Genomic DNA, 27,281 nt, shown 5'->3' on the forward strand with positions numbered 1-27,281 from the left:
TTAGCAACCAATTTTATTTCTTCTGTGTAATGTCTGTTAATGTGTTCTGCTCATTTTTCTATTGACTTATCTTATTAATTGGAGTTCTTTATATATTCTGAAGGGAAACCATTGGGTTATATGGATTGTAGATCTTCCTACTTTAGATGGATTATTTCACCACTTCACTATGTCTTTTGTTGGAAAAATTCCTAATGTCAAAATTACCAATCTCTTATGGTTTGTACTTTATTTTATTTAAGAAATCTTTCTTTACCTTGGCTTGTAAAGAGAGTCGTATTCCACTTTTTTATGTATGACTAGGCTTCTTTTGGGAACTCTTCTGATTTGTTTTTCTCTTTGTCTCTGTTACTATCTTTATAATTTTAATAACTCGTGGTAGTTGCTATTTTTTGGTATTAAATGAAGAACATAATAATGTGTAAAATATGTGTGTTTAATAGTTAACATATACTTGATGATAAAGCTGAGGAAAATCTAGAGGTAAGTATTTAAATACAGGAAATGAATTTTGTTCAGTAAAACTAGAAGTTCTCTCTTTTTAGGTTCATTAAAAATTAAAACAATGACCTCTTTATAAAAGCCATATTAGTTTAAAATAAACTGCCTTCCAGCTTAGACTTTTTTCTAAATCTTGAGTAGCAAAGACATAATCTGAATGATGGATTTTTCATGATTTTTAGGATTATTTGTTTTCAGTTTTAGCCTTTATGACCAGTGTATTGACTGCTTTCTCATTCTGTCCTTTTCAAGGGATGTTGGCAGAAAAGAATCTTCAGCTAAAATTAAATGTGTAAGACTAAAATATAGTATTTTTATCATTATAAAGATTATGAAATATGGGCTATCTTATGACTATGGCTAAATAAATGTTTTGTTGCTGTACTAAAATTATTACTCTATTTTTAGCATATGCTACTTTGATTGAAAATGATTCAAATCCAGAAGTTAGGCGGGCAGTGTTATCATGTATTGCGCCATCAGCAAAGACTTTGCCAAAAATTGTTGGGCGCACCAAGGATGTGAAAGAAACTGTCAGAAAGCTGGCTTATCAGGTAAATAAGTCCAGTGTCTTGTGTAGACCTGTTCTTAAAAAGACAAGAAGCCATAATCTTAAAATACCTTTGAAAAATATTTGGCATGTAACAATTTCTTCAATTGAGATTTTTATGGACAGAGTATAAATAATTTAGGTAGAATCCTATCGCATTATTGTGTGGCTGGGTATTAATTTTTTTGGAGATTGTAGATAATTTTCTTAGGTGAAGGAGATATTACTAGTTATAAAATGCATAAATTATATTGAGTTTAATGGCCATTTTTTACTGTCTCTTAAAGGTTTTAGCTGAAAAGGTTCACATGAGAGCTCTGTCCATTGCTCAGAGAGTAATGCTCCTTCAACAAGGTCTCAATGACCGATCAGGTAATTTAAACATCTTTATACATAAAACTTTAGTAGATTTTGAGGTCAAACTAAAAGGTTTAGGAAAGAGTGTCCTATTAATAAATTAGATCAGGTAAATCTATCATTTCCACAGCCTGTCAAAGTTTATCTAGGTGTATTGTATAGAAGAAATTTTTCAAGATCTTGGTTCTTAGAAGTAGCTCAGTTTGTTTTTTTCTGTGTTTGGTGTATGGAGAAACTAGAGTTTAAGGCTGTAAAAATAACCTACGTCAGCAGTAGGGCAGAATCTCTTTTTCAGCCCTCTCTCTTAAAAAAAAAATGCTATCTTATCCCTTTTGTGTATATCCTGCTATGAATGTGTTCTGTACATCTAAAACAAGTAGAAATGGTCAGACCAATGTAATTTCCCTGTTTCCCACCTTTTCTCTTTTACAATTGGAGAATTGACTTACCGCAGTGATACGAGGAATGATATATTTTAAATTTCCAAACCCCATGAGAAGTCTCCAATGGCTTAATTTTGCCACAGCAAGAAAACCTGAGTTTGAAGGACTAATAACTAGGATGACTTTAAAAACTAAGAATAAGGTTTTTCAGTGATATTGCCTGTATGATTCACTACTGCAAATATCAGTTGTATAATACATGAAGTCAGGCAACAAGTGAAATAATAGGTATTATATATAGTCTAACATCTGAAGCCCAATGAACTCAATGAAAGAAGGAATGCACAAATATTAGGCTGTGGTAGTGGTTATATATTTGGTTCTGATCTTTTCCATTTTCACTTGAAAATGAGGATCATAGTGACTTGTGATATCATTCTTTTAATTTTTTCTTTAGTACGCTTTGTTTTGTCTCTGTCTGGTTTCACTTTTGTAGTAAATATCGACTTAAATGTTAACATTGATCTGATAAAAATTAATTAAAGCACAAAAAATATAGGAGATGGAAGCTAGAGGGGAACTTGGTTCACCTATGTTTCCAATGACTTAACAGATGCTGTGAAACAAGCAATGCAGAAGCATCTTCTCCAAGGCTGGTTACGTTTTACTGAAGGAAATATATTAGAGTTGCTTCATCGATTGGATGTGGAAAATTCTTCTGAAGTAGCAGTCTCTGTTCTCAATGCCTTGTTTTCCATGACTCCTCTTAATGAACTGGCAGAAATCTGTAAAAATAATGACGGCAGGTATATAAAGTTCTCATTATTTGAAATATGATAATTGATGAACTTCTGTACTTAAAAGTAGTCCCTTTTACCATTACTTAAGATTGTATCGGCATCTTTTACTGAGATCTCTTAGGTTTTCTTTGCTCTGGTGAATGTCTTTTTTCCCTTTTTTTCCTCATTATATAAGAACTCACCACTTAGACTACTTTCCATTTTTTGTTTTGTTTTATTACTTTTATGTTTGCATTAGGCCTACCATGAAAAGTCCAACAGCATGCATCCCTATTATGTTTGCTTATTTGAGTCTTTCTTTTTCCTTTTTGTCTAACTATCTTCATTCTTTTTTGTGTGGATAAATTAATGACTTTGCAATTAAAGAGGTGGTGGTTATAAATCAAAGCTGCTTATTCCCAGTTTTCTACTCGGTTCAAATTTTTTTTGTGTTCAAATATTCACTGGATATTAAGATATCTTATTCTTTGCTTTTTAAATGAAGGAAATTGATTCCAGCAGATACATTAACTCCTGAATTTGCTTTGTATTGGCGTGTCCTTTGTGAACATTTGAAATCAAAAGGAGAAGAAGGTGAAGAATTTTTAGAGCAGATTTTGCCAGAGCCTGTAGTATATGCAGAGTATTTACTGAGGTAAAAGTTTTCCTTCGGTTTGGACTGTGCTTGTGTTGTACTTGTGTTGTTGTGTGTTAACTTTCCAGCCCCCTCCCTCAGAGCCATGCTTGATTAAGAATAAGTTAAAATCCAGTTTTTTTGACAGACAAGGAAAAATAGGTATGCACACTGAAACTCTAGAGAATATCCTGTGCTGCTCAGTATACTAAAAGACCAAAGTCAGTATGTTTTGGGACATTTTCTTAAAATTGTTCAGACGTGATGATGAACACTTTTTGTAAGGTTGACAATGGTGTACTCCCTTTTGAAATTTGTTGGCAAACCTTTTCTAACTGCCAGGTAGTAAATATATTTAGTAAATATTTCTGTGGGCCAGACTGTCTCTCTCACAGTGACTCAATTTGCTGTGACTCTGCAAAAGCAGCCACAAAATATGTTATGAATAGATCTGGCTGTTTTCTGATAAAACTTTCATTAACTTTTATGGACACTAAAATTTGAATTTCATGTAATTTTCACATGTACATATTTTTACTTATGTATTTATATGTATGTCATATAAAGATGTAAAAATCTTAGCTTTCACGCTGTATAAAAACAAGAAACAGGCTGGATCTGGTGCATGGGCAAGCAATAGTTTTCCAATTGACTGTGTGGATCCCTGTGGCCTGTTTTAGTATTTATTAAAATTGTTACTGTTTGGCTTTTTGTTTGTTAGAAAGTTTTTTCAAAATATCTTTTATTTATTTGAATTATCCTGATTTCTACTTAGATCACTTTACAATTATACAAGTAAACTTGTGTAAGTAAAACATGAATGCATTGTCAAAAATTCAAATACAGAAGTACATAGAATAAATATGTTTCCTCTTATCTCCTAATTCCTCAATCTCCATAGAGTTGATATCTAAACAGTTTGGGGCATACAATTCCAAACCCTCTTTCTCTGCATTTAGAGACACACATTAAATGCATAATTTTAACACTATAACACAGACTATACATATCTTTGCTTTTTTTTCAACTACTGATACATGAGATCATTATATATTGGTAGATGCAAATCTATCACAGGTTTAACAGCATGTCACTTCATAGTATGGTGGTAATATTTAATTTGCTCTTCTCTTGATGGTTGATGGACATTTAGGATGTTCTCAGTTTTCACTGATAAAGGTGTCTTAAACTTTCTTTACATTTTTATGTTTGTTTGGGATTTTGTAGAGTTGATTCCAAGAGGTGGAATTGCTGGGCCAAAGGTTATATATATATATTTTTTAATGAATATTGGTGTGTAGATTTTTTAACTTCATGATTTTGGTTCCCTTTTTTTTTTTTTCACTGCACCTTGTGGGGATCTGGTTGGATCCACTCCAACCAGGGAGTGGACCTGTGCCCCCTTCATTGGAAGCAGAGAGTCTTAACCACTGGACCACCAGGAAGTCCTGGTTTTGATGCATTTTTTAAAAAAGCTTTTCATACAGCATGAATTATGGGTGTGAATTCTTTTTTGGGGGGAATATAGAATTATGCTTTTGCTTATGAAAGTGAAAGTGTTAGTCATTCAGTCCTATCTGACTCTTTACAACCCCATGAACTGGAACCCACCAGGCTCCTCTGTCCATGGAATTCTCTAGGCCAGAATACTGGAGTAGGTAGCCATTCCCTTCTCCAGGGGATCTTCTAGACCCAGGGATCGAACCCAGGTCTTCCACATTGCAGGCAGATTCTTTACCATTTGAGCCACCAGGAAAGCTTTTGCTTATAGTGGCTCCACATAGAAGTTAGAGAGCAAAGCTAAGAATGTGTTTGAATTTTGTATGCAAAACATTGAACTTAAAAATATCTTAAATATGAGCCAATATGAAGACTTAGAGCTTGAACTCATAGTAACATGAGAAACGTGGGAATCTGCTTAGAGTTTTAATGGTAATTACTTCAGGCTTTAATTGGAATATTCATTATAATGCAGTTTGGGCCATGTTGAAATGTTCCAAAAAGAAATGATTTTTTTTTTTAACTTTTTATTTTGTATTGGGATATGGATGGTGAAGGACAGGGCAAGCCTGGTGTGCTGCAGTCCATGGGGTTGCAAAGAGTCGGACACAACTGAACAACCGAACAACAACAAACAGCCGATTAACTATGTTGTGATAGCTCAGGTGAACAGCAAAGGGCCAAAAGGAGTGTTTTTAATGCAGTGTTAAATAACACATGTTTACATAAAAGTAATAAATGCTCATAGATTGAGAAAATACAAGAAAGTATGAGGATATGTTAAATATTTAAATAACAGAGAAAACATCTCAAAGACTGCTTCACAGATTAATTCTTGTGAAGAGTTCAGTTCTTCTGACTTTGAGAGATCAGTGATTTTTATATATCCTTTGTCGCTTTGTAAGTTTTTAATTAATTTACTTGAATCAACTTGTTTTTTTCACTTATGAAAAGATTTAAAGATTATATTTAATTATTGAAATAATACTTAAACAGGATGATTTTCTTTTTGGAGCAATGTCATTAGATAGGAATAGTTTTCTCAGGAACAGAAGCAAAATGAAATGGAAAAGTTGTTTCTTGATCTCAAATTTTCAGGCATTTTGTAACATTTTGTAACAGGAAGAGTCAGTGACTCTGAATGCTAATAGGAAACAATTTCCTGTTAATTGAGGTGTTCACATAAAGAGAGAGATTGGGGCTGTTAAATGAGGCTTATTAAATTTGAGTAAGGAAAAGGGACACATACAGTTTTTAGAAAGCTTAAATATAAATTCTTAGTTTTAGAAAAGATTTTCTTGAGTGGTCTCTTCATTACAATGATTACCTGTAAAAATGATTGAGAATAGATGATTTCATGGTAATTAAAAGCGCTGGGTCCATTTTAAGTTCTATTTATGCAGTTCAGGATTTGTAATTACTAATGAAATAACTACTCTAAATTTATTTTTGAAGATACCCAAAATCTTAATGCTATGATGAAAAAGTAAGGAGGGATCCAAAGTTGAGTGAAGGTTTTTTAGCTTGTCAGAAATCAGCAACTCTACTGATTTATAGATTTTGATAATTATCAGTTTTGTAGCTGTTGCTTAGTTTCCTGCCAGATTCCAAAAGGTGGCTGATAGGTTTGAAGTTCCTAATATCATTGCTGTGGATTGATGAGCTTTTATTTACTCTTGGCTGTAATTTTATGAGTCATTTCATTTATTTGTCATACAGAATTCTGCAGTATCTGTAACTTGATTTTTGTTGACAGTTTAAAATGACACATTTTTCATCTACATTGTTGTTGTTCAGTTGTTTCTGACTCTTTGTGGCCTAATGAGCTGCAGCCCACCAGGCTTCCCGTCCTTCACCATCTTCTGGCACTTGCTCAAACTCAGGTCCACAGAGTCTGTGATGCCATCCAACTATTGTCTTCTGTCGTCCCCTTCTCCTGCCTTCAGTCTTTCCCAGCATCAGGGTCTTTTCTAATGAGTCATTTCATAAATTCCAACCTAATGGCACCTAGTTGTGTAAGTTTAAACTCATAATCTATTTAAACTCTTTCTTTATTTTGCTTTTAAATAGCTTTTTTTTGTCCCACAGGAAAAAAAGAACTTCTGGTAAGCTCTTGAATGTTACCTAGGTGCGGGTTGTAAATGACTAATTTAGGCAGTGATAGTAAAAAATTAAAGGGATTCATTCTCTGGTGGCTCAGTGGTTAAGAATCTGCCTGCTAATGCAGAAGCTGCAGGAGATGCACATTTAATCCCTGGGTCAGGAAGTCCCTGGAGGAGGAAATGGCAACCCACTACTCCAGTATTCTTGCTGGGATAATCCCGTATACAGAGGAACCTGGCAGGCTACAGTCCATAGGGTCACAAAGAGTCAGAGACCACTGAGCAACTGAGCACACACACACACAGACACACACATACACACACACACAGTAAAAGTAAAAGTGTGGTTGACAGTGCTTGCTTGGTAGCAATTATACTAGAATAAGAACAGTATAGTGGTTAATAGGACCCTAAGCAAGGACTGTAGCCCACCAGGCTCCTCTGTCCATGGAATTCTCCAGTCAAGAATACTGGAATGGATAGCCATTTCCCTCTCTAGGGGATATTCCTGACCCAGGGATCCAACCCAGGTCTCCTGCATTATAGGCAGATTCTTTACCGTCTGAACCACCAGGAAAGCCCTCAAGCAAGGTAATACAAATTCATGAAGTTTTTTTTCCAGTTTTTTTCAAAGGTCATTGTGTTCATGGGTAACAACATAATTTTTATTTATACTATTATTCTTTTAAACAAAATAATGATTAAGGATGATGAGGGAAGACAGGCTCTTTCTGAATAATTGTATTTTTGAAGAAGAGATTTAGAACTTTCTAATTGAGAATACTAGTGACATTGAAATAATTAGTTATATTAAGAGATATAAATATGTACCTTTTGAAAATTTCCCATAGGAAATGTATTTTTAATGAAAATGTATTTCCAGGGTCTTTTGAATCAAGCCAGTAAGTTCATGAAAGTTCATGACAATAACATAGAATTTAGTTTCTAAATCACATTAGTATCACATGGTATAAAATGTCCATATATAGATCTTGGGACTGATAAGGGTATAAAATGATCCTTTTCTCACTTAATGGGGAGCTGTTCAATGTTTTGTAACAAATTCTACATTTTATTGTGCTTGTTTTAGTTATATTCAAAGCATTCCAGTTGTTACTGAAGAACAGAGAGGTGATTTTTCTTATATTGGCAATTTGATGACAAAAGAATTCATAGGTCAACAATTAATTCTAATTATCAAGTCTTTGGATACCAGTGAAGAAGGAGGAAGGTACATTTAAATGTTAACTCTTGTTCTAATTTGCTCTAATAGTCTTTGTTAAAATACAGTCATATTACCATATGATTAAATGTATTTAACCTAGGTCTCTAAAATATTATATGAAGTTTTTTCTTTCCTCTTGTATATATAATACATATATGGAGTATATAAGTGAAAATATGTACTGTCTCTGTTTCTCTTCTCTGTTATATGTATATGGAAATAAGAGTTTCTAATTCAGTTTCATCAGAATAAACAATAAAGTTGCAGGTTTTTGCTTAAAATTTTCTTAGTATTATTAGTCCTCTCTATAATAAATATGGTATAAATTATTTGAATCACATGGTATTTTGTCATTTCATCATGTTGATTTATGAAAGATTATTAGGGTCATTTATAAATTTTTTTTTTCAGAATGTGAATTTTGGCTTAAAGTCTATACATATATTTTTGTACCTAAAGATAAATATAAAAAAGAATTAAGACAAGTTAAGTCTGCAGAATAGGTTGAAATATAATGTGTTTCTCTTTTTGTATTGAAATTAAAATAATTCTTCTTGAATTTAGGAAACGACTACTGGGTATCTTACAGGAGATTCTTACTCTACCTACCACCCCAATATCCCTAATTTCTTTTCTTGTTGAAAGACTGCTCCACATCATTATAGATGATAATAAGAGAATACAAATTGTAAGTAATTTTCTTCATTGGTGATAGAAATAAAAGATTTTGGTCAATAACATTGAGTGTTAATTGTGTTTTCAGTGCTTTTGGCTTTATTTGTCTTTAATTGCTTTTGTTTTAGTTTTGTCTCTGTGAAGCTTTTGAACTTCTTAAAACCCAGTCCCTTTCACACACACGTTTTAAAAAATATTTCTTTTCTTCTCTTATTGTGCCTGTCATTGTGTTGATTCAGTTCGAAATGGAGCAGTTTAGGGAAGGCGTGGCATAGGCATTGGTTGCTAGGTTTGAGAGCCAGCTGAATTTATACATTTGTTGTTGTTCAGTTGCCAAGTTGTTTCCGACTCTTAGTGACCCCATGGACTGCATGCAGCACACCAGGCTTCCCTGTCCCTCACCATCTCCCAGAGTTTGCCCAAATTCCTGTCCATTGAATCGGTGATGCATCCAACCATCTCATCCTCTGTCGCCCTCTTCTGTCTTCTATCTTTCCCAGCATCAGCGTCTTTTCCAGTGAGTTGGCTGTTCACATCAGGTGGCCAAAGTTTTGGAGTTTCTGCTTCAGTATCGGTCCTTCCAAAGAGTATTCAGGGTTGATTTCCTTTAAGATGGACTGGTTTGATTTTGATTTCCAAGGACTCTCAAGAGTCTTCTCCAGCACCACAGTTTGAAAGCATCAATTCTTCGGCTCTCTGGCATCTTTATTGTCCAGCTCTTACGTCCGCACATGACTACTGGAAAAACCATAGCTTCAACTATATGGACCTTTGTTGGCAAAGTGATGTCTTTGCTTTTTAATATACTGTCTAGGTTTGTCAAGGCTTTCCCACCAAGTAGTTGTCTTCTAATTTCATGTCTATAGTCATCATCCCCTGTGATTTTAGAGACCAAGAAAAGGAAATCTGTCACTGCTTCCACCTTTTCCCCTTCTATTAGCCATGAAGTGATGGAACCAGGTGCCATGATCTTATTTTTCTTAATATTGAGTTTTAAGCCAGTTTTTTACTCTCCTCCTTCACCCTCATTAAGAGGCTCTTTAGTTCCTCTTCACTTTGGGTTCATTTCCCATTTTATGCTTGGTAAATAAGTATCTTTATTTTTGGTAAAGTGCTTGATAAATAAGTATCTTAAAAATAAGTATATTTTTTTTAGATAAAATATTTTATTTTTTAAAATTTATATTACTATTTTCAAGTACTGTTATTTTTCTCTGGGGTATTCTAAAAAACAGACTTGTATCATTGATTTTCATAAAATTGTAAATCACAAGTTATTCAAAGGTTGTCTTTTCCAGCCCTTCCTTATACAGATAATATATAAATTCCTTCTACAACATTGCCAATTAGTGGTTATACAGCACCTGTTTAATGTACCTTCATTAGGGATGCAACTTTTTCCTGAATCTGCCAACTCTGGTGCCTAGTGTCTCTGAAAGGAAAGTGTTTAGTTTGCTGTCATTCTGCCTCGTGCACCCAAAGGAAGAATTAACGAGTATTCTTATTTTTGTGTTCCACTCCCATTGTAGCTTAACAAGAGAGGGAGTTGAGGATTAGAGGCAGAAAATTTTAATTTTATGGTACCTAAGATTACAGGCTTTTTTCATTTTTTTTTCTGTTTCTAAGCATTGTATGAAAGAGAATTTATCTTCAGTGTCTGTATGCCTATTTACCTTCCCATATTAAGAGTTTTTTAGTCAGATGTATTGTTTGGTCATTTTTTTCTAAAATTGTGTAGGAAATAGAATGTGTGCCATTTTTGCTTATATGTTTTGCTCTATTTTTCAAAAGATTGTGGATACTGTTTGGAGTTTTTTGTAACAGTTGAATGTCATTTTCTGTTGTATAACATATATTAAAACATTTATTCTGAATTATAATTTATCAGGTTACAGAAATTATCTCAGAGATTCGGGCACCCATTGTTACTGTTGCTGTTAATAATGATCCAGCTGATGCAAGAAAGAAAGAGCTTAAGGTAACTCTTCTAAATCAAAGAAATACTTGACTAGAATGTACGTGTGCAAGTCTTTTATTTCTTGTACATTTTCAAAATTTCTCTCACAAAGTTAAATTATAGATTAACTATTAAACTATGAGAGTATCAAGATGTTATCAGATTATGTGAGTTGAAAGATTTTCCAGTCTGTTTCAGGAAGACTACAACTTTTTCTGTATGTGCCCGACTGATTAAACTTGTAGATGGTTGAGATGTTAATAATGCTGTTTAGTTTGCTACAGATTTTGTATTAATTGTTTTTGTTTGGTGTTTATACAATTTATATCTTTTCTTAGATGGCCGAAATAAAAGTTAAACTTATTGAGGCAAAAGACTCTTTGGAAAATTGCATTACCTTACAGGATTTTCATCGAGCATCAGAATTAAAAGAAGAAATAAAAGCATTAGAGGATGCCAAAATAAACCTTTTGAAAGAGACAGAGCAACATGAAATGAAAGAAGTCCACATAGAGAAGGTATAGATAACTTTTTTACAGTAAATTTCAGCTGCTATTAATTATCATAATTAAACCTTGTTTGCTTAATTTAGCTGCCAGAATATATTCCCTTTGGAAGGATTTTTAACAGTACCATGAAATAATATGAAAATTATATTTTTCTGCCAGTTCCTTTCTGTTTTGGACTTCAAAAAGCTTTAATGAACTTTAATTATTATAGCTAGGACTTTATTTGATTTGCTCCCTTGTCATGCTAATCCCTAGGATCTAAAGTCTTTCTTGCTTGCCAAGGAAAATTGCCTTCCAGTGGTTTCCTTCACTTTGTTTTTTGTTTTAGTTTGTCTTGAATGATTTAGAAAAGGAAAATGCATGTTTCCCTTATTTGTGGAAGACTCATGATCTTTCCACTGCTAGGAGAAGAATGTCTATAGTAACAATACTGTTACACATATTTTTTAAAGTTTAATTACTCTTTGGTTTTAGAAAAAGCTAAGTAACTTTGTTATTTTAAATGAGATACTATATAAACTAGGTAACTAATAAAAACCTGCTGTATAGCATGGGCAACTCTTCTCAGTACTCTGTAATGGCCTCTGATTATTCTCATGAAGAGAAAGCTGGATAGAGAAGAGTTTGCTGTACAGGGGAGTTTTGTGAGTTATGTCATTGAGTTCTGTAGCCATAGACTTCCCTGCTCTAACACCCCACCTTCCCAATGGATATGCCTGAATTTTATTTTCATGGTTAATAGTTATTTCTTTTGTTTGACAAATTCAATGGGCTTTTAAATTTGAGGAGAAAATTTAAAGCAAAAATTGAAAATGGAAACTGAGAAAAGATATAAACTGCAGATCTGAATTAGAGAAATTTTAACTAAGGTGATCTGTCATGATTAATATTATCTGTTTAACTTTACTTGCTTTGACCATTTCTGTGTTCATTTGTCCTATTTAAGGGTTATGAATCTGCTACAGTATAATCACAGTATAGTGTAATAAATGCTATAGCCAGGTAAGGATAGGAGAGGCATCTAAACCACATAGTGTGGTGTTGACTTCTCCAGAAGAATAAATGTTTAAACTTGAGATTTGAAAAATAATTTTTAAGTTAGTAGTTACAGGATTCTTTTGTATGTGTGTGTTGTGGGGGCAGGGATTTTCATGAGTGTGAATTCATTTGATTCTCACTATGACCTAGTGGAATTAGTACAATTATCCTCATTTTATAGAAGGCAAGTAACTTGCCTGAGGTTATATGGATAGTAAATGGTGGAGGCAGGATTCAGACCCAGGCATGTGGCTTTCGTTGTGCTTTTACTGAACTCTATCATCTCTCTGCAATGAGTTAGATGAATGTTATAGGCAGATGGAGTGACATATGTGAAGGCCCAGAAGTTAAAGAGTACCTGTTATGTTAAAAAAACTTAAGGTCCATGTGACTATAGAATTGACGGGAAGAGGTAAGAGATAAACCTGGGGGAAAAATTAAGGGCCAATTCATGTAAGGCCTTGTATAAGCGATCTTTTAAAAATTGTGCCTTACCCAAAGATCATGTTGTTGTTCAGTTGCTAAATTGTATCCAACTCTTTGCAACCCCATGGACTGCATGCGGCATGCCAGGCTTCCCTGTCCTTCACTATCTCCTGGAGTTTCCTCAAACTCAGTCCATTGAGTTGGTGATGCCATCCAACCATCTCATCCTCTGTCATCCCCTTCTCTTCCTGCCTTCAGTCTTTCCCAGCATGAGTCTTTTCCAGTGAGTCAGCTTTTCACATCAGATGGCCAAATATTGGATCTTTAGCTTCAGCATCAGTCCTTCCAAAGAATATTCAGGGTTGATTTCCTTTATGATTGACTGGTTTGATCTCCTTGCAGTCCAAAGGACTCTGAAGAGTAGTCTCCAGCACCACAGTTTGAAAGCATCAATTCTTCAGTGCTCTGCCTTCTTTATGTTCCAGCTCTCACATCCATACATGACTATTGGAAAAACCATAGCTCTGACTAGGTGGACCTTTATTGGCAAAGTGACGTTTGCTTTTTAATACACTGTCTAGGTTGGTCATAGCTTTTCATGAAATTAAAAGAAAGTGTCTTTTAATTTAATTTCATGACTGCAGTCACTATTCGCAGTGATTTTGGAGTCCAAGAAAATAGAAGTCTGTCACTGTTTCCATTTTTCCCTCATCTGTTTGCCATGAAGCAATGAGATGGGATGTCATGATCTTTGTTTTTTGAATATTGAATTTTAAGCCAGCTTTTTCATTCTCCTCTTTCACCTTCATTAAGAGGCTTTTGAGTTCCTCTTCGCTTTCTGCCATTAGGGTGGTATCATGTGTATATCTGAGGTTGTTGATATTTCTCCTGGGAGTCTTGATTCCAGCTTCTGCTTCATCTGGCCCAGCATTTCAAAATATGTACTCTGCAATAGAAGTTAAATAAGCAGGGTGACAATATACAGCCTTGATGTACTCCTTTCCCAATTTTGAATCAGTTCATTGTTCCACGTCTGGTTGTAACTGTTGCTTCATGACCTCCGTACAGGTTTCTCAGGAGGTAGGTAAGGTGGTCTGGTATTCCCATCTCTAAGAATTTTCCAGACTTTGTTATACTTCACACAGTCAAAGGCTTTAGCATAGTCAAATAAGCAGAAGTAGATGTTTTTCCGGAATTCTCTTGCTTTTTCTGTGATCCAGTGGATATTGGCCATTTGATCTCTGATTCTTCTGCCTTTTCTACATCCAGCTTGTACATCTGGAAGTTCTTGGTTCATGTACTGTTGAAGGTTATCTTGAAGGATTTTGAGCATTACCTTGCTACCTTATGAAATGAGCACAATTGTGTGGTAGTTTGAGCATTCTTTGGCAATGCCCTTTTTTTGGGATTGGAATGAAAACTGACCTTTTCTTTTCTAGTTTTGTGGCCACTGCTGAGTTTTCCAGATTTGCTGACATTGGTGCAGCACTTTAACAGTGTGTCATCTTTTAGGATTTTAAATAGCTCAGCTGAAATTCCATCACCTCCACTAGCTTTCCTCATAGTAATGCTTCCTAAGGCCCACTTGACTTCACACTCCAGGATGTTTGGCTCTAGGTGAGTGACCACACCATTGTGGTTATCCCAGTCATTAAGACCTTTTTTGTATAGTTCTGTTTATTCTTGCCACCTCTTCTTAATCTCTTCTGCTTCTGTTATGTCTTTGCCATTTCTGTCCTTTATTGTACCCATCCTTACATGAAATGTTCCCTGGGTATCTCCAGTTTTCTTGAAGAGATTGCTAGTGTTTTCTGTCCTTTTGTTCTGTTCCTTTGCATTGTTCTCTGAACAAGGTTCTTTTATTTCTCCTTGCTATTCTTTGGAACTCTGCATTCAGTTGGGTATGTCTTTCCCTTTCTTTGCCTTTCACTTCTCTCTTCTTTTCTCAGCTATTTGTAAGGCTGCCTCAGACAACCGTTTTGCCTTGTTGCATTTCTTTTTCTTTGGGATGGTTTTTGTCACTGCCTTCTGTACAGTGTTATAAACCTCCACCTATAGTTCTGTAGACACTCTGTATCAGATCTAATCCCTTGAATCTACTTGTTACTTCCACTGTATAATCATAAGAAATTTGATTTAGGTCGTACCTGAATGGCCTAGTGGTTTCCCTTACTTTCTTTAATTTAAGTTTGAATTTTGTAATAAGGATCTCATTATCTGAGCTACAGTCAGCTCCCCCGGTCTTGTTTTTGCTGACTGTGTAGAGCTTCTCCATCTTCAGCTGCAAAGAATATTAATCAATCTGATTTTGGTATCAACCATCTGATGATGTCTATATGTAGAGTTATCTCTTGTGTTTTTGAAAGAGGGTGTTTGCTATGATAGTGCGTTCTCTTGGAAAAACTCTCTTAGCTGTTTCCCTGCTTCATTTTCTAGTCAAAGACCAAACTTGCCTGTTACTCCAGGTATGTCTTGACTTCCTACTTTTGCATTCCAATCCCCTATGAAGAAAAGGACATCTTTTTTTGAGTTCGTTCTAGAACGTCTTGTAGGTCTTCATAGAACCATTCGACTTCAGCTTCTTCAGAGTTAGTGGTTAGGGCATAGACTTGGATTACTGTGATTTTGAATGGTTTTCGTTGGAAACAAACCAAGATCATTCTGTCATTTTTGAGATTGCACCCAAGTACTGCGTTTCAGATTCTTTTGTTAACTATGAGGGCTTCTGTGTTTCTTCTAAGGGAGTCTTGTCCACAGTAATGGATACAATAGTCATCTGAATTAAATTCACCCATTCCTGTCCATTTTAGCTCAGTGATTCTTAAAATGTCGATGTTTACTCTTGGCATCTGTTTGACCACATTGACCTTTTAAAGATCATGGTGTAGAACTAAAAATGAGATTTATGTCTTACGAAGATCACTATTACTCAGGAAATTCATTTCATGCAGACATACTAGTTTGAAGACTTAGAGTAATGTAGTATTGAGATGATTGTGGTCTGAACATGATGATGGGGGATATGGAAAGAAGTCATGGATTTGAAACATATTTTGAAATTAGTAACAGGGAGAGCAGTGAGTCAGGAGTGTATCCTAGGTCTTTTGGTTTGGATGGCTGGGTAGATGGCAGCAGTTTATGGATGTTGCTCAGGAGGAGGGATGTAGGTAATAATTAGTTCCCTTTTGGCCATTTTGAGTTTAAAAAGCCTGTTGGACGTACAAGAGGAAATGTCTTATGGCAGTTTTCTATATGAAAATGAAACTTTAGAAAATAGTTGAACTAGCTCATAAATGGTAAATCATGTGAATGGTTAAAGTTGTTCAGGGAATGTGTATAGAGACATGTCTTAGACAAAAAAACTCTAAGAAAGTAAATATTTGAGAGGTGGGCAGACTATATTCTTACTAACACAGAATATCTTGTGTTTTGTTTTAGAATGATGCTGAAACCCTACAGAAGTGTCTTATTTTATGCTATGAACTATTGAAGCAGATGTCCACTTCAACAGGTATAGGTGCAACCATGGATGGCATCATTGAATCTTTGGTATGTTGAAAGAAATAATGTAGTGGCTGCTTCATATTGTGAGAATTAAATTAAGATAATGCATGTAAAAGACCTGGTATGTAAGTTATAATTCTTTTAGAAAGTTTGAAAAAATTATACTGGCAAGAGATGCAGAATATCTTCATTTTTTGAATAGTAAGGAATACTGAGATACAATAGTAATATTTAAAGTACCAGAATCTTACCGTGTAGAAAGACTGAGAAAGTTACATTGTAAGCCTTGTGAAAGGAATTTGTTTATTACTGCATATTTAAGAGACTTTTTACTAAAGAAACCCTTCATAGGTAATCTCCATTTTACTCAGGAGAGGGATATAAATTCTGCAAGCCTTAGAACAACATTGTCTGATAGAAATATAATGCAAACCACCTGTTAACTTTAAATTTTCTAGTAGCTGCATTTAAAAATTAAAAAGAAACGTGAAATTAATTTTAATATATTTAACTCAATATACCCCAAATATTATAATTTCATCAGTTAGTCGATATAAAAATTATGTTCTTTTCTTCATACTAAGTCTTAAAGCACATCTCGATCTGGACAAATCAAATTTCAAATATTCAGTAGCCACGTGGTTAATGGTGATGGTATTAGACATGCAGCTTTAGAGTATTTTTTTAATATTGCTGCTTATCCATAGCAAATTTTAAATGTATCCAAGCTCTTCCAGGATTTTCCCCAAGGTTTTTTCACTTGGGATTAGTGAAAAACAGCCAACAATTGTGATCTAAAATCTAGTTCCTTGGATTGTCATGAGTTTGTCAATATAGTAAAGAGATCTGATTATTATTTACAACAGTCCAGAGTTGATTAAAACTAGATCTATTAAATCTCCAGAATTTAGTTTTAATTTTAAGGAAGAAGATGTCTCTAGTGAAAAGTGATATTTTAAAATTCTGCTGTGTGCTTTATGTCTGGTTCTGTTGCAGGAGAATGATAAATTATGGTATAATTAACTACACAATTGAAACAATAGTTACAAAGACATATGTATGTGTGGGAAAACACATACAATATTGAGAAAGAATACAAAATTGAATGGTCATAATGATTTTAAATATATAAAAGTAATCTGTCTAAAGATTGGAAGAGTAAGGTATTTAGATACAGGAGTAATAATATTTTAATGGAATTACTGTGCTTTAAAAATGAAAGTAAATATTAATAATTTTATAATAAATATAAATAATATTGTTTATTATAGTGTATTATGTACTATACATTCAGTATGGGGATAGAGTATACATGATTTACAAAACACATGTAGACTGCCCTTGGTAGATCTTTTGGTCAAGTGAGAGGGGACATGAATCAAATAAACAAGTGAAAGCTTATGCCATTGATAATTGCTATGAAGAAAAGCTTTATGGTCATATGTTAACTTAAGATAATGAGTTTCATCTGTTCATGGAGGGTGACCTTGAGGTGATATTTGAGTGGGCACATTAAGTATGTGAAAAAGGAAGGGAAGAATGGTAGATTTACTCTTGTGAATACTGTAGCCACCAGCAACATGTGGATATTAAAAACCTGTGACTGTTAAAAACTATTCTAAATATATATATATTTATAAATGTAAAAATACATTGGGTTTCAAAGACTTAGTACAAGCAACATAAGTTATCTCACTTTTATAAAATATTTTTGAAACCACAGCTAAAAATATTATCTTGATTTTAAAATATTGGTTACATGTGTTGATAATAGTTTATTTATTTTGGAATAAAATGTAATGTGGCTATTAGAAAATTTAAAATGACATATGTGACTTGCATTATGTCCCTAGTGGATAGCACCTATTGGGAGACATTGAAATCAGATCAATTGAATAAACAAGAGCAAGGGATAGTGTGGTATGAGATGATACTGGGAAAGACTACACAATATGGACTACACAAAGAGACACAATATGTCTCTTTGAGCACTAGGAAGCCATTGAATCAGTTTTGTCAGGTGGAGGGAATATAAGGACTATATTTTGCTCTGACTGTATTCTTATGTTTTAGCTATTTACTATTTACTTTTTTGAGTTAATAGACTATATATGGAAATGTAGATCTATGAGGAAAAAGTAGATGTATGAGGTCTTACAGAAATTTTCATTTTGACCACCTTTTTAATATACTGTTTTAAATTTTTTCCTCTAGTCAAAATTATTTTAATTTCTAATTCATTTTAGATTCTTCCTGGAATAATAAATGTTCATCCTGTAGTAAGAAATTTGGCTGTATTGTGTTTGGGATGCTGTGGACTGCAGAATCAGGATTTTGCAAGTAAACACTTTGTATTACTCTTGCAGGTAAGATTTATCACGTGATTAAAATCTTGATTATACTTACTGAAATAAATACTCAATATGTCTGAATGTGCTAGTATTATAAGTTTAATCTATTCCAGGGCTTATTGATGTTGATGATGGATGACTTTTAGGAACTCAGTTTTTAATCTTTTGATTTTTCTGTTATTAAAAATCTTTTGTAGAGGATGAAATGTCAATTATTTAAGGTTATTTTAAAATTAATCATACAGCAAATTATATTGAGTGCATATAATATGCCCTGCATTATTCTAACTTAGGAAAAAATAAAATAGGTAATGAAAAACACAAGATAAAAGTTTCAGAGGAAATACACAGTGGAAAATAAACAGTAAATAGTATGTCAGATGGAAAAAAAGCAGAGGAAGGAAATCAAGACTGGGAATAGGGAGTGGGAGTAGTTTGATCCAGAAAGACATCACTAATAAGTCGAAATTTGGGCCATTACCAGAGAGGAGTGAGAATGAACTGTGTAGATCTGGGTTAAGAAGTTTCCAAAGAGAGGGAAGAGCAGTGCGGGGGCCCTGCAGTACGACTTTGCTTTACATGTTCAAGGAGCAGGACCTCATATGGCTAGGGCAGACTGAGCAAAGGGAAGAATAGTAGAAGAAAGAGTTTGTAGGTAGCTGACATCCATGTCTTTAGGGATGTCTAGCAATGGCACCCCACTCCAGTACCCTTGCCTGGAAAATCCCATGGACGGAGGAGCCTGGTAGGCTGCAGTTCATGGGGTCGATAGGAGTCGGACACGACTGAGCAACTTCCCTTTCACTTTTCACTTTCATGCATTGGAGAGGGAAATGGCAACCCACTCCAGTGTTCTTGCCTGGAGAATCCCAGGGACGGAGGAGCCTGGTGGGCTGCCATCTATGGGTCGCACAGAGTTGGACACGACTGACGTGACTTAGCAGCAGGAGCAGCAGTCTATAAAAATGTAGCTTCACAGTGAATGAGATGGGAAGGAATTGGAAGATTTTGAGTAGAGGATTTTTATGCTCTGACTGGGTGTAGTGATAGTTAGACCATGGATTGGCAAACCTTTTCTATAAAGGTCTAGAGAGTAAATATTGTAGACTTTGCAGGGTGTATGGTCTGTCTGAACTCTTGCCCTGCTGTGGTGGTTGAAAACATCCACAGGTGAGATATATTATTAGGTGTAGTTGTAGATCAATAAAACTTACATTTATAGAATCCAAAATTTAAATTTCATATAATTTTAGCACATAATGAGATACTAGTTTTTAACCATTTAAAAATGTACGGTTTTATTCTTAACTTAGACTCTGCTTAAAAACAGGCAGCAAACTGGATTTGGTCCATGAGTCATAGTTTGCAGATCCCTAGTAGTAATTACAGGGATACAAGTATGGAAGCAGGGGTACTCATAAGGTATTGTAATAATCTAGGAAAGAGACATTGATGACCGTCATGGGAAGTGATGGTAGTTTAAGTTTGAAGGACAATGTCTGTAGAATTTGCTGATGAATCTGGTGTGGCATGTGAGAAAAAGAAGTGGAAGGAAACAGGAATTTGGCCAGAATAGGTGGAGAGATGGAGTTACGCTTTCCTGTGATAAGGAAAACAGAATAACAGATTTTATGGCAGGTAAATGAGATAAGGAGTTCAATTTTAGACATGGTAAGTTTGAAATTGGAGGTACAGTTCGCTTTAGTTCAGTCGCTCAGTTGTGTCCGACTCTTTGCGACCCCATGAATCACAGCACTCCAGACCTTCCTGTCCATCACATACAAGTGGGTGTATATTGGATAGACATTTGTATGTGGGTTTGGAGCTAGAAGACAGGCTCAGACTGAGCACATGGATCTGGGAGTCTTTATTCTATAATAACTTTATTCTTTATTCTTTATTCTCTGATGCCTAGAGTTTGGATGTTACCTGACAAATGCATGTAGTTTGAGAAGAGATTTCAACTTTATAGTTCTCTAGGGCTCAGACAACATTTAAGGTAAGGGAGATGAGGAGCTAGTTAAGACCAAGGTGAAGTAGATAGTTAGGGAAAAGTGTGATGTCCTAGAAAGCAAGTGAAGATGATATTTTAATGAGGCCAAGATGACCCAACTGTCTAATGCTTGTGACAGGTTGGTACGACTTCATGGTTGAGCATTTTTGGCAAGTAAGGCAGTGTTTGGTGACTTTCATGAAAGTAGTTTATGTGAAGGTCAAAGTCTATTGGAGTGATCCAAAGAGAGAATTATTGAGTGGAGGGTTTTTGTCTCCAATCCTTCTCAGAAGGATTGGAGATAGCCAGTGTAGACTATTCTTTCAAGATTTTACTTTGTTAGGAGTAACAGAGAAATGGAGGGGTAACAAGACAGGATATGGGGTAAAAAAAGTTTTTTTGGTTTGAATTTTTTTTAAGATGGAGAAAATTAAAGCCTGTTTTGTACCCTAATGAGAATGACCCATGTGAAATGAAAACAGTGAAAATATAGGGAAGAGAGGGTGCTCAGCTGCTTGAGTGCTATTGAGTAGACAAGAGGGGATTAAGTCTAGTGTATCAGTGGAATGCATTTGACTTTTTAGCTCCTTTGGACATCTGTTTTTAACATTTGGGCCTAGCTTTACTTGGAGAATATACTTCCCTCCATCTCTTGTCAAATGTAGTGGGATAAAAAAAGCTGCAAGGAAATTTTGATCTTGGGGGAAATTCAACTATTGATTGGGTTGAGTCTTAAATAAAATAATCTTCCTAAAACTGATAATCCTTGTTGTCACATGTTATTTTCAAGTTAACATGAAAAGTGCTCCCATTTACCTGTTGGCAAGCAATATGTACAAAAATACCTTGCAGCTTTTTTATTCCACTACATTTGACAACACCAAGTGCTACATGAATCACACTGTCCTTTTGTGACAATGTGGGGAGATGGAGGGAAGTGTATTTTCCAAGTAAAGCTAGGCCCAAATGAAACTTCCTTTAATGTTGCATATGATATTGCCAAGAAAAAGAAAGCATATACAGTTAGGAGGACGTGGGTAAGTCGTGTGTTCTGGAAATGGTCAAACTGTTTGTGACTTGTATCAAAGGAAAAAAATTTGAAACCATACTTTTTTTTAAAAGATAGTTCTCAGGAATTTCAGTGTTTGGTTATATTTTCCTTTTTTGGAATACTTTGGATCTAATCAGTTCATTTAATGTGCAAGGATTAAATTCCTAATGTTGCTTTGTTTATATTTATCATCCCATGCTCGTTATCAGAGTAAAATTTCTATTATGTGAGATTCTTTTGGAAACTTGGAATGTCATGTATTATCTTTAAAATGGTGTACAGTTTTTTTCAAACTGGGAGAAAGATTTTGTACTTTGTCCAGATGAATCATTTATAGCACTTAGCCATATATCTGGTTTTGCTCCAAGATGTAAAATAAATCTTCCATTACTATTTAAATCAGCAGGTATTGACCTCAGTGATTCTACTAGTAATTCTAAAAGGAGTCCCATCTACTATTGTGAATTTTATTGGCTTTATAAATGCCTAGGAAATAAAATCCTACATTTTCAAAGAGATTTTGTTGAGAAATTAAATGAGTAAGTTCTCAACTTCAATTTCCTGGCTTTGTAGAGGAAGGGTAGTTAAGTGTAGATTGACCTCTGCTAAGTGTTGATTGAAGCTGCTAAGTCGCTTCAGTCGTGTCTGACTCTGTGTGACCCCATAGACGGCAGCCCACCAGGCTCCCCGACCCCTGGGATTTTCCAGGCAAGAACACTGGAGTGGGTTGCCATTTCCTTCTCCAATGCAGGAAAGTGAAAAGTGAAAGTGAAGTTGCTCAGTCATGTCCGATTCTTCATGACACCGTGGACTGCAGCCTACCAGGCTCCTCTGCCCATGGGATTTTCCAGAGTACTGGAGTGGGGTGCCATTGCCTTCTCCAAGATTGACCCCTAGTCATTACTTTTTTTTTTAAGTGGAAGAAAAATCTTATTTGATAGTGAATGGTTCATTTATGTCTAGCTTACTAAGTACCATGCTTTCTGACTCTAAAAATGAGGTAAAACATTCATCAAGATGCCCTATATACCATTATGAGTACTTCTGAAAATTTACAAGTTGTTTTCAAATTGGAATGCTGATAGAGGAGAATAAAGTTAGACAATTATATAAAATTTCTAGTACTGCAGCAAAAAAAAAATAGCCTAGAACTCTTTCCAAAGGTATAGTCATGCACTTGACTTTTAAATTTGAAATGTGAATTTTGATCTTTTTAATTTTTGTTGATATAACATCAATAATATGGAGAAGGAAATGGCAACCCAGCTCTAGTATTCTTGCCTGGAGAATACCATGGACAGAGGACCCTAAGGGGCTACAGTCCATGGGGTCACAAGGAGTAGGGCACAATTGAGTGACTAACAGTGTGACAACAACATGAATAATAAGTGTTTTGGTCATTTTAGAAGAAATGTAATATGAATTTAATGCTTAAGAGTGTCCTGGAGCACTAGGAAGTTATTTAATACTAAACTTAGCCCCCATTTGACAGAGCTATAGGAGCGCTGTTTACTCCTGTATAATTTTCTGTAGTGAAAAGAATTGCCAAAATCAAGTTCCTGTGAAAAATAAATGAATGTTCCCTATCCAAGACCATTTCATAATTTTACCTTAATATCAAATCAAAATAGTTAATAGTAGCCTTGTCGTGGAATTAAAATTGACCTTTTTTTTTTAACTTTTAACTTTGATCTCTGAACTTTTTTCAGGGACTGGCTATTAATGTTTGTCTGAAAAATAACAGTATAATTTTTTGTACATTAAAAATGTGAGTGATATCAGATACAAATGCAGTAAAATATATTGTATATGAAATTTTGCCTATGTTTTGAATGTTATTCTGGGGTGGACTTTTATTAGATCTTCAAAGGGATTTGCGATCAAAAGAATTTAACCACAGCAGATTCAGTTGTTTATAAAGGTATTTTCAGAGCTATCATTGGAAGATTTTAGATTAAGGGAAAAGAGCTGTATTTTGGTAAAGTAAGAAATCTTTTTTTTTTTTTTTAATCAAGTTTGACTAGCAGAAACTGATTTAAGAAATATATCCACACTTGTTAGAAAGGCAGAAGAGGGAAATTACTTAATTTTAAACTCTTTCTTTAAAAAATATCCAATTTTGAGAGCTATTGCTAGCCAGTAAAGGACTGAAAAGGGCAAGGAAAGCCAAGATGCTGTTGAGAGAGTAGTGTGTTTAAAATTTGTAGAGAATGGTCATGACAGTACATTCTTAGAAATAAGCATTTGGATTTGGCAAATTTGCAAGTCTTGCCATAAGAAAATGTAATAGATTTATCTTGAAATCAAGTTTTGTAATTTTGAGCCATTTTTCTCCATTCATTTGACAAACCTGCTGGTGATTTTTTTCTTTTTCATTCTATGGGCTAAGCTGTATAGCTTATCAATCAATCAAGCATATCAATGACCAAAATTTAAGTACATTAGAGAACATACTAATAGTAAATTTCTTCATAGTAGAAACATTCAACTCTTTTTTTTTTATGGCTTTTTTAAAATTTAGTTTATAGGAATTCAGTTTTCTTAACTTAGGGTACTCATACAAACTGCTGGGTTTTGTGATTTATTTCCTTTTATAAAGGAGTCCAATTCAATGAAAACTGAATTGATGATTAATGAAATATGAATTTATTGCACTAATAAGAAAAAAATTTGTCTTTAATGAAGCTTGATAGCTTAGAGGAATACTGATATTCTAGTAAATGCTTTTCATTAGTTAGGATGTAATATTTTTGTCTTTATAGATGGCCCTAAACAATTGCAATATAATAGAACAGTTTTTCTAGATCTTGAAAATAATAAAATCATAGTTGAACATATACTCATTGAACATATACTCATACACATTTTTATATATAAAAGGAACAAATAATATAGTTCTGACTCCAGTCAGGAAATTTTTACTGACTGATGAACTTTTTCTGAAAGAAATGTAACTCTTTAAGTGTCATGGTATAAATAACAATAACTTTAGAATAAATTTTAATTAAGTTTTTAAAAATATTATATGTAGACTTGACACTGTTGTTGAAATTAGAGTAAGATATATGTTAATTTTATGTTGTGTAAACAGAATGAAAGTGTACCTAATTTACTTTTGGTGGGGGATGTTGTTTCAATTTAGGTTTTGCAAATTGATGATGTGACAATAAAAATAAGTGCTTTAAAGGCAATCTTTGACCAACTGATGACATTTGGATTTGAACCATTTAAAACTAAAAAAATCAAAGCTACTCAAAAGGAAGGTGCAGAAATAAACTCCAGTGAAGAGCAAGAGTCAAAAGAATCCGAAGAAGAGACAGCTATAGCCAAGAATGTTCTGAAACTACTTTCCGATTTCTTAGATAGCGAGGTAAGAAATAATCATGGCCCTATTAGTGTGCAAGGTCATTTTTAGCATATATATGTTTATGCTCTTTTTAGTTTTTTAAGCTGAAGTTTAAACTTGGCCAGCATTTAAAAAATTTTTGCCCTTTGAATATCATAATTAAATTCTTTCACTTGTAATATACCTAATTTCCCACTATCAAATTACATGTTTAGAGAATTGAAGTGTAAACAAAAATGAAGTGACTATTGGGAGGTTGTTGTTTTTCATCTTTTTTCTCTGTCTTATGATCTATGACTTACAACTATCTTCCCCAGGAGTTTTTTTTTTTTCCTATTTTGGCATGGGGATTTTAGTTCTTGACCAGGGATTGAACTCCACCCCCTGCATTGAAAGCACAGAGTCTTAACCACTGGACTGCCAGGGAAGTCCTCCCAAAGAGTCTTAAGAAATAATTTAAAATAATCTTATATTGAATGGGTACAAGTTCTAAGATATGGTATGGGCTTAGATCTCTTTCCTTAAGGTACTCATTAACTACATTTTTAAAGCATCTATAAACATTTAAATTATAAATTTTTTAATTTTTATTGAGATGAAATTGACATAACATAGAGTAACAATTTTAGAGTGAACAATTCACTGACATTTAGTGTAGTGCAACCACTGCCTCTACTTTTTAAAACATTTTTATATCCCAAAGGATTAAGTAGTTGCTCCGAGTGTCTCCTCCTACCAGCCTGCAACAACCATCAATTTGCATTTTGTCTCTATGGATATAACTCTTCTGGGTATTTCCTATAAATGGAATCATAAAATATGTGACTTCCTGTCTGCTTTCTTTAACTTAGCTTTTTTTCAAGATTTATCTGTGTTGTGACTTGTGTCACAAGCCTTCTTATGGCAGAATAATATTCTCTTCTATGTATATACCACAGTTTGTTTAGCCATTCATCCACTGAAGGATATTTGGACTGTTTCCACCTTTGGGTGTTGTGAATAGTACTGCTATGAAGATATGTATGGCTGAGTAGCTATTTTTAATTCTTTTGAGTATATTTCTAGAAGTAGGGTTACCAGGTCATATATTAATTCTTCTTTGCTGTTTTAGGATTTTGCTTCTGCTCCTCATCCCAACTAATTGCTTAATATATCCTCAACCTTTCTTTCTCTTTAAAGTTAGAACATTTAAGTTCTCTCAGCAAATTTTAGTAATACTATAGTGTTATCATTTGCCACCATATTTTACATTTGGTCTCGAGAACTTATTCATCTTTTTTTTAAAGGTATAATAGAACTTCTTGTAGCTGAAAATACACCCTTTTACCAACCTCTCTATATTTGCCCCCACCCACCAATCTGTGGTAACTATTATTCATTCTACTATTTCTCTGAGTTTAACTTTTTGAAAGATTTCTACATAAAAGTGATACCAAAAAAGTATTTGTCGGGCTGTTTCACTTAGTATATTGTCCTCGGGGTCTAGTCCTCTTGTTGCAAATGGCAGGATTTCCTTCCTTTTTTATGGCTGAATAATATCTCACATCTTCTCTGTTCATTCACTAATGGACACACAGGTTGTTTCCATATCTTAGCTCTTGTAAATAATGCTACAGTGAACATGGGAGTGCAGGTATGTCTTCAAGATTCTCTTTTCATTTCCTTTCGATGTATACCTAAAAATGGGACTGCTGAATCGTATAGTATTTGTGTTTTTACTGTTTTGAAGAATTTCATTCTACTTTGCATAATGACTACACCAGTTTACATTCCCACCAAGACTGCACTTTGGTTCTTTTTTCTTCACATCTTTGCCAAATGTCTTTTTGATAAAACCATTTTAACAGTGTGAGGTGATATCTCATTGTGGTGTGTTTTTTTTTCCCTTAAATTCTTTTTAGGTTTTTGCATTTTGGTTTTTATTCATTTTTGAGTTAATCTTTTGAATATGGTGCAAGGTATGATCAGTTGTCCTGTGGCCACTGCTGAATTTTCCAAATTTGCTGGCATATTGAGTGTAGCACTTTCACAGCATCATCTTTCAGGATTTGAAATAGCTCAACTGGAATTCCATCACCTCCACTAGCTTTGTTCGTAGTGATGCTTTCTAAGGCCCACTTGACTTCACATTCGAGGATGTCTGGCTCTAGGTCAGTGATCACACCATCGTGATTATCTGGGTTGTGAAGATCTTTTTTGTACAGTGTTGTGTATTCTTGCCGCCTCTTCTTAATATCTTCTGCTTCTGTTAGGTCCATACCATTTCTGTCCTTTATCGAGCCCATCTTTGCATGAAATATTCCTTTGGTATCTCTTATTTTCTTGAAGAGATCTCTAGTCTTTCCCATTCTGTTGTTTTCCTCTATTTCTTTGCATTGATCGCTGAGGAAGGCTTTCTTA

General features: G+C 34.4%; 1 protein-coding gene across 2 annotated transcripts in view; it reads left to right on the forward strand.

Moving 5' to 3' along the window:
* NCAPG (non-SMC condensin I complex, subunit G) overlaps positions 1-27,281 on the forward strand; it is a 76,990-nt gene that overhangs the window by 33,241 nt on the left and 16,468 nt on the right. For both annotated transcript variants that reach the window (XM_010860212.1, XM_010860211.1), the window contains exons 4-14: positions 910-1,055; positions 1,339-1,423; positions 2,405-2,597; positions 3,076-3,225; positions 7,897-8,037; positions 8,596-8,719; positions 10,595-10,684; positions 11,002-11,181; positions 16,075-16,185; positions 18,387-18,506; positions 24,678-24,905. In XM_010860212.1, coding sequence (XP_010858514.1) covers positions 910-1,055; positions 1,339-1,423; positions 2,405-2,597; positions 3,076-3,225; positions 7,897-8,037; positions 8,596-8,719; positions 10,595-10,684; positions 11,002-11,181; positions 16,075-16,185; positions 18,387-18,506; positions 24,678-24,905 — 1,568 coding nt within the window. The remainder of the gene's footprint in view (positions 1-909; positions 1,056-1,338; positions 1,424-2,404; positions 2,598-3,075; positions 3,226-7,896; positions 8,038-8,595; positions 8,720-10,594; positions 10,685-11,001; positions 11,182-16,074; positions 16,186-18,386; positions 18,507-24,677; positions 24,906-27,281) is intronic.

Source organism: Bison bison, unplaced genomic scaffold, assembly GCF_000754665.1.
Source record: "Bison bison bison isolate TAMUID 2011002044 unplaced genomic scaffold, Bison_UMD1.0 scf7180017864464, whole genome shotgun sequence".
Classification (NCBI taxonomy): Eukaryota; Metazoa; Chordata; class Mammalia; order Artiodactyla; family Bovidae; genus Bison; species Bison bison.